Source organism: Sciurus carolinensis, chromosome 13 (genome assembly GCF_902686445.1).
Source record: "Sciurus carolinensis chromosome 13, mSciCar1.2, whole genome shotgun sequence".
In the NCBI taxonomy this organism is placed as follows: domain Eukaryota; kingdom Metazoa; phylum Chordata; class Mammalia; order Rodentia; family Sciuridae; genus Sciurus; species Sciurus carolinensis.
Window position 1 is genome coordinate 69,574,455 of NC_062225.1, and position 16,466 is coordinate 69,590,920.

At 45.5% G+C, this 16,466-nt stretch overlaps 1 protein-coding gene across 1 annotated transcript in view; it reads left to right on the forward strand.

The window, feature by feature from the left end:
• Xdh (xanthine dehydrogenase) overlaps positions 1–16,466 on the forward strand; it is a 64,150-nt gene that overhangs the window by 29,054 nt on the left and 18,630 nt on the right. The window contains exons 14-24 of the mRNA XM_047522902.1: positions 1,681–1,865; positions 3,780–3,951; positions 5,333–5,416; positions 6,869–7,038; positions 9,170–9,293; positions 10,936–11,055; positions 11,837–11,933; positions 12,799–12,923; positions 13,682–13,815; positions 14,254–14,341; positions 15,404–15,490. Coding sequence (XP_047378858.1) covers positions 1,681–1,865; positions 3,780–3,951; positions 5,333–5,416; positions 6,869–7,038; positions 9,170–9,293; positions 10,936–11,055; positions 11,837–11,933; positions 12,799–12,923; positions 13,682–13,815; positions 14,254–14,341; positions 15,404–15,490 — 1,386 coding nt within the window. The remainder of the gene's footprint in view (positions 1–1,680; positions 1,866–3,779; positions 3,952–5,332; positions 5,417–6,868; positions 7,039–9,169; positions 9,294–10,935; positions 11,056–11,836; positions 11,934–12,798; positions 12,924–13,681; positions 13,816–14,253; positions 14,342–15,403; positions 15,491–16,466) is intronic.

Consider the following 16,466-nt stretch of genomic DNA (forward strand, 5'->3'; position numbering starts at 1 on the left):
TCATAAGGTGTCTGGAAGCTATGGAGGTTACCAGCTAGTAGCTAGCAGCATAGTTCCAAGAATAAATTTAGCAGTTGTGTGTCCCTGTCCCATGTCAGGGGTACACTTTTCTCACGGTGAAGAGTGTAGGGTTTGCATGTGGAGTGGAGAAGCTGTCTAAGTCAGACCCTCATGTGCTGACCTTGGCCGTGAGCTGTTAATTCCCTGACCTTGCCCTGGGCTGGCACTGCTGGCTTTTTGCTTTGTGCACAGCTTTTCAAGTCCACCTGGGCAGATCTGGGCACTCTGCTTGCCTTGCTCTTGGGCCTAGAGTGGCTTGATCTGGGTGGTTCTCCCTTTTCTAAGCAGCCACCCCCTCAGGACACATTCCACACTAGGCATTTTGGAAGGGTGGTCTGGAGAAGGGAAGCAGCAGGGAAGGAGAGCTAAGGGTCTACGGCAGCTCCTGCTTTAGTATGTGCATGAGGCATGTTTGCCCATGCTAATTTTGACCTCCTTAAGGAGAATGCAAATTCAATTACTGCAATTAGAACCCTGAAGTGGCCTCTTAAGGATTTCCTAGCTTGTCTTTACAGAACATTTTGAGCAGTGCTTCCTAGAGTTTTGAATTTCACACATCACTAATTTTTTTTTTTTTTTAAATTATGAGTCAAGGAAGGAGTTGGAAACAGGCTTAGCATTACTCAGTTTTTATTTTGCCAGGTATGGTCATTAATGAAAAAGACCATTTTGTAAAAGAAAGGAGATTTTAATACCCAGAATTTCTAGAAAGATTTCTCAACAAAGGATGCCATTAACTTGATGCTGAGTGCTAGTCGTGTCCCCTGGGAGTGAGTATCTGGAACCTCTGCTCCAGAACCAAGTTCAAATGCTGGGTTCGGTACCCCAGGGCTATGTCATCACCCAGGAATCTGAGCTGGCTTAGTCTCAGGAGCTCCATAGCTCCAGAGAAAAATCTGTGGCCCTTGGGGACCTCAACAGTGGGCTTCATTGTGCTTTCTGTGGATCTGTGGTGTTAATCAGAATGTGCAATATCAGTGGGGTACAAACCTCAAGAGCAACGTGACGCGGAAGAGCTGAAGTCAGATGGTTCTTCCCTGGCAAATGACTTACACTCTCCTTCTCTCCCCAAAGACAGACCCTGGCTCAGCCCCAGGGGAAGAGCAGGTTCAGAGCACAGAGGCAGCATTGTTTCACAGTGGAACACTTTCTTGCAGAAAGTAAGATTGCTTAGTTGACAATAGGTGGGAGGAACAAGGAAAAGGCCACAGGTGAGGTGGCTTCAAATTACCTATGACATCTCCCTGTCCCTGCCTGAGGAGCCAGGTGCTGACCAAGGCTTCGTGAGTCTTCAGAGCAGCTGGGTGGACCCTGATCCTGGGCCCCAGGGTGGGTCTCAGAAGCCTCCTTCTCCCAGGTGGATTACCACCCCTGACTCTCAGCGTTCCTGACCATCAGGTAGAAGTCCTGACCGTTCCAGCTTCTGGGAATGTAGTTTGGAACTTCGCCCATAGGTGTGGTACTTATGTCTTGTCTTCGATCCTGAAACGAGCTCCCCACCAATCTAGGGTGGCATTATTACTTTGTTTCATCTCAACTCACAGTCCTGGGTTTTAGGCTGGTCCCTTGCAGTCCTTGCAAGACAAGGTGGAAAACAGGCATCTACCTGTTCTTTTTTAGGGTGAATTTTTCTCAGCATTCAAGCAGGCCTCCCGGAGAGAAGATGACATTGCCAAGGTGACCAGTGGCATGAGAGTCCTATTCAAACCAGGGACCACAGAGGTGAAGGAGCTGGCCCTTTGCTATGGAGGAATGGCCAACAGAACTATCTCAGCCATCAAGACCACTCCAAAGCAGCTGTCCAAGTAAGAGCTAGCACCCAGTGAAGCAGCTGTTGGCTCTGGAGTATTGCTATTGCTGCTACTATTTTATTACTGCTGCTGTTACTATTATATAGCCACTGTTGCTACTACTATTACTAGTACTACTAGTGTTACTACTAACACAGTCATGCACAGTATAGTGATGTTTTAAGCAATGACGGGTCACATATATGACAGTGGTCCCACAAAATTATAATGGAGTCAAAAATTTCCTATCACCTAGTATTTTTATTGTACCTTTCCACATTTAGATATGTGTAGACACACAAATACTTACCACTGTGTTACAGTTGCCTACTGTATTCAGTATAGTAACATGCTGTACAGGTCTGTACAGGTTTGGGAGCAATAGGCTGTACCACATAAACTGGGTAGTAGGCTAGATCATCTAGGTTTGTGTAAGGACACAAAGAAATAGCCTCACAACACATTCCTCAGAATGCACCCCTGCTGTTAAGTGATACGAGACTCTAGTATTACTGCTGCTGCGTTACTATCATCATTGCTACTCCCGCTGCTACTGTGAATACTGTTATTACTGCTAGTGCTTCTATCATTGCAGCAACAACAGCTATTACTCTTGTTCCTGTTGCTGCTGCTTCTACTACCATGATCACTGGTACTGCTACTAGGATGAATGCTGCTGTTACTCTTACTAGTGACCTCACTGTCATCACTGCTGACTGGTATCCTTACCAATATCATTGCTATGACTAGTATTTCTATAGCGGCTGTTACTGCTATTACTATTGTTACTACTACGGCTGCCTCTTCTACTACTGCTATTATTACTGATACTCCCATTATGACTGTTGCCTGTAGTATTTACACTAATAGCATCACTACTGCTGTGTTATTACCCTGCTATTGCTACCTCCACCGTTACTACTGCTATGAGTACTACTGCTATGACTCTTGTGACCAGTAGTAGTATCACTGCTGCTCCTGTTACTATTGCTTCCTTCTAGCTTTGCTGCTACTGCTGCTATTATTACTGCTGCCACTGCTGATACTATTGTGGCTAATAGTGTAACATTGCTGTTGCTACCATAAATTCTACTATAAATAGTAGGGTTTCTGTTGCTGTTTCTGCTAATACTGTTGCTTCTCCTATACTATGATTACTACTTCTGCTTCTACTAGTAGCATTACTATTGCTACCATTACTACCACCACTATTACTGCCACTGCCATTCCTCGTATTCCTACTAGTAGCATTGATGCTGCTATTACTGCTAGTGCTGCTCTGCTATCACTGTTGCTGCTATTACTACTTCTGTTATTAATCCTGCTACCACTATTCCCAGGGCTGTCATATGGCAGCAATTGTACCAAGCACTTCATTGGCATGGACCTACATAATCCTTACAATAACCACACAGGGTAAAGCTTCACTTGAAATTTGGCTTCTTGGTTCTAACACTGACCAGAAGAGTAACATAAGTCAAGTTATATATCTTCTCCATGCCTCAGTTTTCTCAGTGGTAAAATGGGTATAGACTTTTCCCTACTATAGTTTTTAATTAAATTAAAAGTGATGATTCATATAAAGCACCTAGGACATTGCCTGGCACATTGTAAAAACTCAAAAGATATCATTATTATCTTGTGATTTTTTAGATTATATCTACTTTTAAATTATTTGTTCTAATTTGTTATACATGACAATAGAATGCATTTATACATTTTGATAGATCTACTTTTAAAGATGAGGAAACTGAGGCCAAGGAGGTTATGTAACCGGTTATGTGACTTAAAGTCACATAGCTCTAAGTATCTGAGCCAGAGTTTGAACTGAGGTTTGCATGGCCAGGAGACTTTGGGTGCTCTTCTCCACATGGCGTGACTGGGGCTGGGGTTGTGGGGGAGCACTTCCCACCCTCTGTTCTCTGGCAGGTTCTGGAATGAGGAGTTGTTGCAGGATGTGTGTGCAGGCCTGGCGGAGGAGCTGCACCTGGCCCCTGACGCCCCTGGTGGCATGGTGGAGTTCCGGCGCACCCTCAGCCTCAGCTTCTTCTTCAAGTTCTACCTGACGGTGCTTCGGAAGCTGGGCAAAGAGGACCCTGAGGTGAGTGTGGGGTGCGGGGAGGTGCAGATTCTCAGCAGCATACGTGTTTGAAGGTTGGTTTGGGTGTTAAACCTCTTTCCTCATTCTGGATGTCTGAGAGCAGAAGCAGGAACCAGAGACAGGATCAGGGCCCACAGATATGGAGCCAACCTGCTGGCTGGGTCAGGACATGGGCTCTTGTCCTGCTAGTGTCAACAGCTCACTGTGGAACTTCAATAGCCATGACTCTCTCTTCCTTCCAGTTGTGAAATCTGCAATAGGGCAGGTGGACCAGATGGCCCTTCTAGAAACAGAGCAGATACAACCATGTTGTGGTGTAGGAAGAGGACAGAGCGGGAGAAGAGAGGTAGAGCGGAGTGAGGACGTGAGGCGTGAACATGGAACACAGGGGGGTGTGACTTCAGTGGTGGGGCTGGCTGAGGTGGGGACGGATCCCAAGATTTGTTTCCCATGAGCATTTATTTGATGCCTATTACATGCCATGCTACCCTTGGGCTGAGGGGCAGTCTAGTGTGGGTCAGAACAAGTCAGCAAAGGCCAGCTGGTGTGACAACTAAGATGCGGGGGTAGGGAGGGAGCACAGAAGAGGGACGGTTGTACAGATGTGGGGACAATTGAGCCAAACCCTCTTTAAAACACTAGTCATACTTCCATTTTTTTAAATTAAAAAAGTAACAAGGACTTATTGTGAAAAGCTTAACAAACACACATTATATAAAGGAAAACTAAAATTATCCCTTATTCTTAGATCCCAAACAAAATCTGGGATCTAAGTTTTTTTTTCCTCTACACTTCTCTAACATTTTGCCTACATTTTTCTGTCCATCTCTCTGTCAGTTTGCCCCATCTCTCACTGTTTCTGTCTGTCCTCCAGTCCATCTATAAACACATCTGCCATCTTACTACCTTCTGATCTGGAGATGTCGTTGTCTAAACGGATTCGGATCACACCGCGTGAAGACTTTTATACCCCCTTGCCTTAGCTGAGTATTGTGAACATCTTCCAGGCCATTAAATAGTTCCCATGACAGGGAAGTGGGGCAAGAAACAGAGGGGGCAAGAAACTTTTCTGGAAAGGCTGGGGAGGAAGAATTCCTGACAGAGAGGGCAGCACGTGTAAATGCCGGGAAGGGGAAATTTGGAGTGTGGGAGAAAGCAAGGAGCCCTGGCTGTGCTGGGGCCATGGCTGGGGATGAAGCGGAGGCAGTTGTTAAATGCTGAGCCTCAGAACCCACATCTGGACGAGGTTGACCCAGCCAGGACTCAAAGGGTGTAACATGACAGACTCAAGGGAGCCCTTGGCAGCTTCACCACTTGGGCCCACCAAGGAAGGGATCCATGATGCTCTGCTGTCACCACCTCTGCTGTCTCGTCTCCACAGAAGTGTGGTCTGCTGGACCCCACCTTCGCCAGTGCCACTCTGCTCTTTCACAAAGACCCTCCAGCCAATGTCCAGCTCTTCCAAGTGAGTACACGTGTGTATGCTGATACCAGGGCCAGCACAGGCCACATCTGATGATCGATTGCTGACCATTGACAACTGGCCAGCTTGAATTACACACAGGAGTGAAAAGCTGCCCCCTCTCACATATACATGTCCAGTGTAAGAAGCAGGAATCATAGTTGATGAATATATTTCCCTCTTATTGGCCTCAGTTTCTTTCTTAGGATTAGTCTGCACCTGTTCCTTACAGAAAAAAAACACTTTTTTTCATTTACATTTCATTTCATTACACTTTTCTGTGTAGGACTAAGGTGCAGACTCAATCCAGAAGTCTTCCTGAGAGGGTGTGCGTACACACAAGCACTCAAATCATTCTATCAGATGCAAGTTTTTGAGAGGCACTAAGCGAGGGATTAGCAAACTTTTTCTATAAACACTTTAGAGTTTGTGGGTCACAGCCTCTATTGCAATTTTTCAATTCTGCTGTTGTAGCACAAAAGCGGCCATGGGCAATATATAAGTGAACAAGTATGTAGTGTTCTAGTCAAACTCTATTTACCGAACTGAGGGGTGGGCCAGATTTGACCCAAAGACTACCATCTGATGACCCCTACATTAGAATGTAATGGTCCAAAGCCTGAACTCCAGGCTGTACCTGTCTGGATTTGAATCCCAGGCTTACCATTCTGTAGCACTGTAAACTTGCACAAATCACTTAACCCTCTCTGTGCCTCTTGGACAAGTTCAGTATATCCACTTGTACGTGTGGCTGATCATGGTACCTGGTTCATAGGATGGCCAAGAATTCAATGTGTTAATAAAAGTAAATTGCTTAGATAGTTTCTGGCATGTATTAAACATGCAACAAATATTAGCCATTCTTATTACTTTGAAAAACAAAAAATAACTTTATTATAAAATCAGTGTATCTTAAGATATTTTAGAAAATAAAGGAAGGTATAAAGAAACAACAAAAATCACCCAAAATCTCATCTTCAAGAGAGAATCATTGTATCTTTGTTTGGTTCTGTTTTTCCTACATATATATATGAAATGCATATATGATATTTGTAGCATATATTATTTCCTTACATAATTAGAATCATTACACAGAAAGAATGTTCTATGTCTTTTCTTTTTACACTTAACATGAGCTTTTTCTCCTTTTAATAAAAATTCTCCTGAAGTGTGTTTCGATGGTGCATACTATTTCATTGTATGCTATAGCATAACCCCGTCCTCAATGGATGACGTTTTGTGGGGGTTCCTTGATATACTTACTCTATGACCACGCTTGTCAATGACTTCCTAGGTGCCTCACTGTCACTGTTTCCTTCACCCCTAAGGCCCTTCTACCTCATCCATTCCAACCCCCTGGGTTTGCTTTGCCATCTGGCCTCAAGGTTTCCCCTGTGTCCCTGGGCCTCTAGAGAAACAGTGTCCTCAGCCTGACTGGTGACCCTACTGTTCCAGGAGGTTCCCAAAGGTCAGTCTGAGGAGGACATGGTGGGCCGTCCCATGCCCCACCTTTCCGCCAACATGCAGGCCTCTGGGGAGGCTGTGTACTGCGACGACATCCCCCGCTACGAGAAGGAGCTGTCCCTCCGCCTGGTCACCAGCACCCGGGCCCACGCCAAGATCAAGTGAGTGCAGCTGCCATGGGCAGCCCGTGGCGCTCCAGGGGAAGGTCCCGGGAGAGACTTCTCCCGCCCAGCCAGGCACCGAGACACAGATGTGACTGTAGCAATGGTCCTCTGGCACTTCCCAGCCCTGAAACGAAGATGGAAGATCATCTCAAAATCACCTTTCGGAGAGCAGCAGGAGGGGTCAGGGCCCGCCTGACAAGGGTCTGCTCACAGGGTGGCATCCGAGAGCCAGATTAGGAGAGACTGGGGACACCCAACAGTGAGGTCACGCCCGGCCTGCAAAGCCGTGAGGAGCTGCCGACAGACTCAGACAGGACCAGGCTAGATCTGCATTTTAGATATTGGGCTAAATCTAAGTGCAAAATTTTTGGAACACTTCAGTTAGCACTAAAGGGAAGAACCTTCCCTTAGACTCTGACAGAGCCGGGAATGAATCCCTGCTCCAGGGCTTGGCAACTGAGACCTGTGTCTGTGCTATGAAGGCCTCAGTTTCCCCACCTGTAATACCTTAGCAGTACTGTCCACACAACACCTTGCACAGAACACACACTCAGATGCATTTATTGATGGGTAAGAGCCTGAACAACGGGAACTGCCATCTCAAAACCAAACAAAGACAGACCAACAAAAAATCCCCAAACACTCTTGTGGTGCTTAATATTTGTCAAAATTTAGTTTCAAGCATTGTACACGTGTGGGCTCATTCACTCCTTACAACAATCCTAGAGGCAGGTACTATTATCATCCCTCTGTTTCAACTGAGGAGCAAGTCCCCACGTCACACAGTTGCTAAGCGGCAGAGTCCGTGTTTGAAGCCCAGGAGTATTGTCAGCTGGGCTGTGCGGCCTCAGTGGTTCAAGAGGGAGACTGTGGGCTTCAGGACCTGGTGGGCATTGAACACACAGCCAGTGGCTAAGCAGGGGAGCTAGGAAGTCTCTCCCTCTGTCCTGCCACCCAGGGGACTAGGGTTCAGGTCTCCTTGTCTTTGATCTCTTCACCTGCTGCTCCTGGAATAGTGAGCCAGACCCAGATAAATCCAACAGAAAAATAAACTTTTCCAAGTCCACGAAAAACAGTTTCAGTTGGTATGGTTGCCAGCTGTGAGGTAAATTCTTTTGTGTTTGTCCTTGGCTTGAGCCTGTGTCAATAGTACCCTGACCCACATTGTCTATACTTCAACAACCTTCACCCAAGCAGTGTGTGAGTGGATGTAGAAGGGTTGGGGGGGACACTGACGGTAACCGTTGGGGCTTTCATGGACTGCTCCACTTGGAAGGCACTGGGGTGGGGCAAGAAGCTCCCTGGCTTTGGCGTCCTCACAGTTTAACCTCAGTTCTAATCCCAGTCATGTTTTTTTTCTGGCTGAGGGACTTTGGATAGGTTACCTTACTCCCCTGAGCTTGAGTTTCCCCACGTACAAAATGGAAATGATGATAATCACTTTCGGGTTTTCTTGTGAGGATTAAGTGGCTGGAAGGTCGTTGATACTGCAGGACAGTTTCCTGATTGTTATACCTCTGCTCTATTTGTCCCCTGAGTCTTGGGCCAGAGTGCTCAGCACATAATTTAGGCCTTTAAAATTGCTAAACTCTCCAGGAACTCTACCTTCGTTGGCCCATCTTGCCTAATTATGTCTAGAAACCCCTGCTGCGCTGGAATAGAACTATTAAAATGGGAAATTCTGCCACATACAGATATTCAGGGCCATTGGCTCAGAAGCATAGCAAAGGCCCTGATGTGTTGACTCTGCGTGGATGTTAGCTGGCAATGTGGGGGTGAGCCAGAGCTCTCCAGAGTCAATGCTGCTCACTAGGAAGTGGCTCTCTTTGCCCTTGGGGATCAGACAGAGCCTGGCATAGCATCCATTGAGTGGGGGCCTGTCTTATTCACTTTACGTCCTTGGCAGCATTTAGCACAATGACCTATACATGGTAGCCTTCCATCAGCATTTGTAGAATAGAATAGAATAGAATCCAATGCAATCGAATTAGACTCTAATAGAAAAGAAAGTAGAGAAGGGAGGAATTGGATGAGAGCCCATTAACACAAGGCCGGGTTATCCAGTCCAGCTGATGACTCTCTTGCTTTAGTTTGCCCACCTGGCCTCTCCCATGGCTTGTTCTTGCAGGTCCATAGACACTTCAGCAGCTGAGAAGGTGCCAGGGTTTGTTTGCTTCCTCTCAGCTGATGATATTCCTGGAAGTAATGAAACTGGAATTTTTAAAGATGAAACAGTCTTTGCAAAGGATAAGGTATGCATGGATTTTGTTTTTTATGAAATAAATGGAATAAGTGTTGAAGTCTTAATTTATGCTCATGACTGCAATTTTCCCTCATCTTGAAGATTATACATTTGCATGTATCCTGGCCATCTTTCCAGCTGACCAGTATTCAGTACAATCCATAATGGGCCCGAATATGTTATTATTTAAGTATGGTAATATTTCATCAATGGCTACTATTTGTGCACAGCAGGGTAACTTAGTGCCAGTGTGGCAATAAAATAAGACTGGTGATTATATTTAAACTAGCAGTTGGGTTTCTAATGTATGAAATTAAGCTCTTTTGTTAAAAGAAAAATAAGAATACATTAAATGAACTAACCAGAAAAGAAATAACAATACCATCACTTTGTGTATTGGTAGCGTATATATATGAAAGTTCATCTATTGATTTCAATTATAAATTCTACAGCAACATAGTTTCTAAACCTTTAAGACAGTTGCTACAAAAATTCTTTTACTTTACTCATAGCATAGTTCTCAAAGATCATTTCCTAGTTTTAATACAGATCAAATATTGCAAATGTGGGGTAGGTATTGCTGAAAGGTAAACTCACCTTCTTTTTGGTGTAAAGGTGAAGGAAAAAAAAAAAAAAACTACAAATACGAAACCCAGAATCTGTAAGGACTCTGTAGAAGAACATATCATTTTATAATCTCCAAGAGCCCCAGGAGCTTTTTGGTTAGTGGGAGTCAGCGATCACTGCATTAACCAAGTCCACAACTTAACTAGGTCCTAAAGAGAGAATTATCAGAGACTTTCATGCAAAGTATTGGTTCATATTGTTAGAAACCCTGTATCTCAAAGTGATGAGTTGGACAGTCTTTTTGTTGTTCATTTTGGGGCAGGGGGATGTTTGATTAAAATTATCCCTGAAGGAGATTCATTAAGTTTTTATGGAACTGAATTTAAAGAAAGAAATGGTTATTATTCTATAAATTGAAAAAAAAATCTTGTGTATGGATCATCAAGTCTAAGTCCTGTGTCCTTTGTGAGCTACTGCTTTTGGGTTTCCAGATGAAATAATAAGACATGACTGTAGCCTTTGAGGAGTTCTTGGTATAATCTGGGAAATAGCACTTAAAGAGAATGATGTGGTGGACAGATAATAAAACTGAGAGTCAAGGCCTAAGGTTTAGTCACGATCTGGTAACAACTGACCAGTCTTGGCAGTGCCTCCTGGTGGCCATCTCCTCATAGGAAGACCCAGTGTGTTGGAGTAGATTTGATTTGACAAACACACTTCTTGGGTACCTTATCTCCATTCTGCTCATGGCAGACATCCGTAATCAATCGCTGCATTCTATCCTGTGCAGCTTCTCAATAGGCTACCAGTACTGAAAACTCAGAATTGGCCCTTGAGATGAAGCCTGTTTCTGTTCTGATACCAGTGATCTCTGTGCCCTTTGCCAGTTCTACTGATTCTAAGCCCTTTAGAAGAGGCTCAGAACCTCAGTTTGTGGGATAAGGAAACTTGAAAAGACCCCAGGATATTCCTAAATTGTTCTTTGATTGTGAAGTTGAGGACTCCCTTTGCCTTTTTGATCAATCTGTAAATAGTTTGCTTCCCGGGAGCTGTCATGTTCTTTGACAGTCTGCTCTTGCTCCTAGGTAACTTGTGTTGGGCACATCATTGGTGCAGTGGTTACTGACACTCCAGAGCATGCACAGAGAGCTGCGCAAGGGGTGAAAATCACCTATGAAGACCTTCCGGCCATCATCACCATCGAGGTAACTGCCTGTGTGAAGCAGTGAGCTCCCTGTCCCTGCAGGTGCGTTTAGTAGGATCCTCCACAGGAGATTTGAGCAGTGGGTAGGGATTTGAGTATGAAAGGTCCCCGTGTTACCAGGGTGCTACTTAAATGATTTCTGATTTTTCAACTTTACAGTGGTGGAAAGCTTATCCAGCTACCATTGCTTCTCACTTTCAGTACAATATTCAATAAATTACAAGAGATAGTCAACATTGTATTTTGAAACAGGGTTTGTGTTAGGACGGCTTTGCTCAACTCTAGGCTAATGAAAGTGTTCTGAGGATGCTTAGGTAGGCCAGGCTAAGCTGTGACATTTGCTAGGTGAGATATATTAAGAGCATTTTTAGATTGTGATAGTTTGAATTTATGATAGATTTATGGGGATGTCACCCCATTGCAGGTCAAGGAGCACCTTGTAAGTGGGTTTTAAAATCCCTTCCTGTCCTCTGGTTTAGGTCCTTTCCTTTCATAATCTTAGACCCAATCCACTAACACCCAAATTGAGTTCTTCTTTCCCCAAATTTCAGCTCCAGTTGGCTCCTTCTGGATTCTTTTCTCTTCCCCAGGATCCATCTATAGCTGAGGAATAGGAGCATGTTTCCTTGGGCCACAGCAGAACTTGTTTTAAGTCCGTGTATGAAGCTCATAACGAGATTCACTTGTGAGAAGAGAGGCCACAGTTAGAGGGCTCCCTTCCCCAGGCAGAAACCATCTTCCTCCTTCAAGCCATGTCACTGAAGCTTCTTTCTGATCCTCAGGATGCTATAAAGAACAACTCCTTTTATGGATCTGAGCTGAAGATCGAGAAAGGAGACCTCAAGAAGGGGTTTTCCGAAGCAGATAATGTTGTTTCAGGTACAGCTACACTATATGCAGTAGGGACAGGGTGGCCCTGGTTTGCACATTAAGTTTAAGAGATAGACATTGAGCCCTGGAGCAGGAAGGTGATTCCCAAAATTTCCTAATGGAAGATCACCTCTGACATTTGGAGCAGAGCAGTAGACAGGACAGGGAAAGCCTCGCCCATATTAATCTCTACTCCCCTGTCCTGGGCTGGCGGTGCCTAAGCATCCTACAGAGAATAGGTGCAGTGTTTTCAGAGTTGGAAGACCATCCAGGGAGGTCAGCCTGGATATGCCCAGATTTGGATCTGTCAGTCTAACCTCCCCATCTGCCTGAAGTGCTAGCTCACTCTCCTCCCCACTGTCCCTGTCCCTCTGTCTCTGACTCCGTGCAGTTAGGTCCTCAGCTCTCAGCATACAGCAGGCTGCTGATCAGCCTCTTGGAATCGCTTTCCACTTTGGCTCCTGGGCATTGCCAAGTTACCAGCAAGCCAACCCTCCAGCAGACCTGAGAGCTTCGGTTCTACAAGATGCTCTTGTTTTCAGCTTTTCAATTACATCTCTTAATTCCCGCTTTAACTTTTCCAAAATTGTATAAACTTGTGATTTCCAATGACTGCCGTGAGAAAAGAACTTGATGCCCAGTGTATTTCAGTGTCCTTCTAGTTTCTTTGTGGGAGCAGGAAACATAACCCCCAGATGATTAAGACTCCTTTGAGACCCTTTTCCACCCAACTTGGGGAAACCAGAGGTTACCTGTGAGCAAGGGGTTCCTGCTCGGGCCACTTGACAGAATGCCTGCTTTCCTTAAGCAAGTAGCCCTTCTGCAGCACGGGCTCACAGTGGGGCTCGGGGTGGGCCTCTCATTGCTTCCCCAGGAGAGTTGTACATTGGTGGCCAGGAGCACTTCTACCTGGAGACGCACTGCACCATCGCTGTCCCCAAAGGCGAGTCAGGGGAGATGGAGCTCTTCGTGTCTACACAGAACACCATGAAGACACAGGTAGATGACCTGTCAGTCAGCTCAGGGCACTGGAATGATGACAGAAGGGCCTGTGGCAGACCCGGAGGCCAGTCTGGGAAATGGGAAGAGGGAGATCTGGCTGGTCCTCAAGGGGACTTGAGTATAGTGTTCTTGAGCCAGACTTTGTCACCAGTAAGCTGGTATCTCTGAGCTTGTCCAGTAAACTTTCTCTGCTTCAGTTTCCTCATCTGTAAAATGGAGCCTGGTAGAGTTGTTATATCAGTTAAATGAGCTTTAATAGTTGTGCTCGTAATTCTTAGTTCTTATCATTCTGTTGCTAAATGGCTTTGGTCAAGTCATGTCCTGCTTTAGTTTCCTCATCTTTAAATGAAGGAGCTGGGCCAAACATATTCACAGGGGCCACTAACTTAGCTGCTACAGCTCAAATATTATCTATCACCTGTGATGCAACAGGGTTGCCAACATTTTTGGTAGCAGGTCCTACCCAGACTTACCAACCTCTGGCTGAATGAAGTGAATTTTGGCTCTGAAAATATGCTGTGATCTCATCTCTCTGGTTGAAAACAAGTGACCGGATTGCTGAGCTCAGTCTGCAAGGACCCATGAGTCAGGACCCTGCACCACTAATGGAGGGCTCCCCTGGGGGTGGGGGGGTCACTCCAGGAATTCCAGAACTCATAGCAGCAATCAGGTCTGCGCTTATCAGACTGGTTCAGGGTCAGGCCTGAATAAGTCCAGATGAGGCATCAGTAAAAGAATTTCTTTTTCCTCCATAGAGTTTTGTTGCGAAAATGTTGGGGGTTCCAGAAAATCGGATTTTAGTTCGAGTGAAGAGAATGGGAGGAGGCTTTGGAGGGAAGGAGACCCGGAGCACTGTGGTGTCCACAGCAGTGGCCTTGGCTGCATACAAGTGAGTTCCAAAGCCTACTTCCTCCAGCAGCTCTGGGAAGAGGATAAAGTCACCTCTGCCAGGAAGGCTCTCTGGATTTCCCTTCATTGAAAGTAATTTCCCCCTGCTTTGAATTCTCACAGCTCTTTTTCTTTAGAACTCTTGGGCATAAGGATGAGGGTAATATAGCCTATTTCTTTGTGTTCTGGCCAGTGGGGTTCCAATGTTATCTCCTCTACCTGGCTGTGAGCTCCCTGAGGGTAAGGATGTGCCTCATGTCCTGGTATTATTCCCTGTTCTGTCCAGCAAGTTGCCTGCACAGCAGAGCAGCCCTGTACAGGTCTGCTTCATGAGCCTGGTGGGAAAGGAAGGCCTCCTTGCTGTTTGCATCTCTGAGACTCTCAGGACTGGGCTACCATCCAAGGCTCCCAGGTTTCTAACCTTCTTGGGTCCCTCCAGGACAGGCCGCCCTGTACGCTGCATGCTGGACCGTGATGAGGACATGCTGATAACTGGTGGCAGACATCCCTTCCTGGCCAGATACAAGGTTCTGGATGGGGGTGTGTCGGGGTGGGTAGTGTCATCTTGTAAGCCTAGGGCAAAGGTCCAGGGACCCTGGACTTGCTCTTACTTTTTGCATGACTATCTCTAGAAGTTCAAGAAGGAATAGCACCCAGAGAAACTGAAATCAGCCATCAGCAACCTAGAAAGGTGTGTTGGAGGAGGCCACAGGCCACTCCCCAAGAGGTATCACAGATGGCATCCATGACTTCTGTGAATCTCTCAGTGACACAGAGCATCTAATGTCATCATGCTCACCACCTGATGTAGAAATCAGAATAAAACTTCCAGAGTCCTAGACAGGCACAGATTGTTAGAGTAGACACCTGGTCTGCCATAGCATGATTGGGAAGGACCCCAACTTCTCTCTGGGATGGTCCCTTTTCTGGTCTTCGATGGATGACTGGTTCTGTCTGAACCAATGTGTCCTTTCCCTGTGCACAGCAGTTAACTGGACAGGGCTCAGCCCAGCTCTGTAATCCAGTAGTCTTCTCTCTTCACTAACTGCCCTTGAATAACTTCCCTTTGACCTGCTCTGACTTGGTTTCATGATTTATCTTCTGGAAAGCAATTGCATTTCTTCTTCCTAAATTCTCGTGAACATGAAGAAAGCAATTTGATCTTTTGGGGTCTCAGTTTCCACTCTTGTAAAATGGTCTATGAAGATTTTCTCTTTTATGATTAAATAAGGTCAAGTATGTGCAAGCACATTCAGGCTCTTGCAGGGTGTAACTTTTAATATCTGCTATCCAAAAGCTGAGAGGGGACTCTCCAGTGTGTTTTCCAGTTTCTCTTCCCTATTATGACCAGCTCTCTCTTTTCTACCTCCTTACTTCCTTCCTTAGGAGCTGGGGGCAGGAAGGAGTCCTGGAGTGTGGGTCAGAGTGTCTGGAGAGGTTGAGTTCCTCTCCACCTGCTACAATCTGGTGATCTCTCAAGGTCACCTTCTATTTCTTGTCCTTTTTCCTCCAGGTAGCATAAGTAGAAGGGGGTTAATCAGAAACAGACAGAAGAAGGGCCCTGATGAGAATCATTTTCCTTTCATCAGGTTGGCTTCATGAAGACTGGAAAGATTGTGGCTCTGGAGGTGGATCACTTCAGCAATGCTGGGAACACCCAGGATCTCTCTCAGAGTGTAAGTAGGATATGCCCCTGCTCCCAGCGGTGACTGGGAGGTCAAGAGCATGCCCCATTGCCTAATGGCACATGCAGGCCCAGCCTCTCGGATTTTTATCTATTATTATTGCAACAACCTCCTAACTGGTCCCCACTTCCAGGTTCTCATCCTTGATTAATCTCTGGTTAGAACCCCATTCATCCAAGCTAGCAAAGTATGTTATGAAGATTTATGTGGTGTGGCCATTGTGTGTGTGTGTGTGTGTGTGTGTGTGTGTGCGCGCGCGTGTGTATGTGTGCGCACACGTGTGTGCGTGTGTGTGCATGTGCACATGCATATATTAATTTGTATATATACACACACATAATTAAAATAAGAACTTTAGACAAATTAAACTTGCAGAGTTTAATTAAGCAAAAAACGGATTGTGTATCAGGTAGCCCTCAGAATTAGAGGATGCTCAGAGAGCTCTGCTTCACAGTGTGGGCAGGTGGCATCTATGAACAGAAAACAGGAGTGAGGTCTAGAAACAACCTGATTGGTTACAGCTTGGAATTTGCCTCATCTGAACATGATCTGATCTGTTGGCTGCCTGTAGTGACTGAAACTTGGCTACTGTGATTGACCGAGACACAGCTATTTGTTACAAAAGTATATTCCTATGTTAGATTTGCAGTTAGTTTATGCACTAAGTTAGATTGCAGTTCTTTACATAATACAGAGGCATCTTCAAGAAAAATTTAGTTTAATCAACAATGTATATAGTGGACATTTAGTTTTTCACAGTTCTGAAGGCCAGAAGTCTGAAATCAAGGTGTTGGCAGGACCTCACTCCTTGTTGGATGCCAGGGAGGAATCCTTTCCTTGGCTCCTTGACTCAAGTTGGTGTCACTCTAACCATGGTCTCTGTCCTCACAGCTCCTTCTCCGTGTGCCTGTTCTCATCCTCCTCTGCGCTCTTTATAGCAACGTGTGGGACTGCATGTAGGGTCACC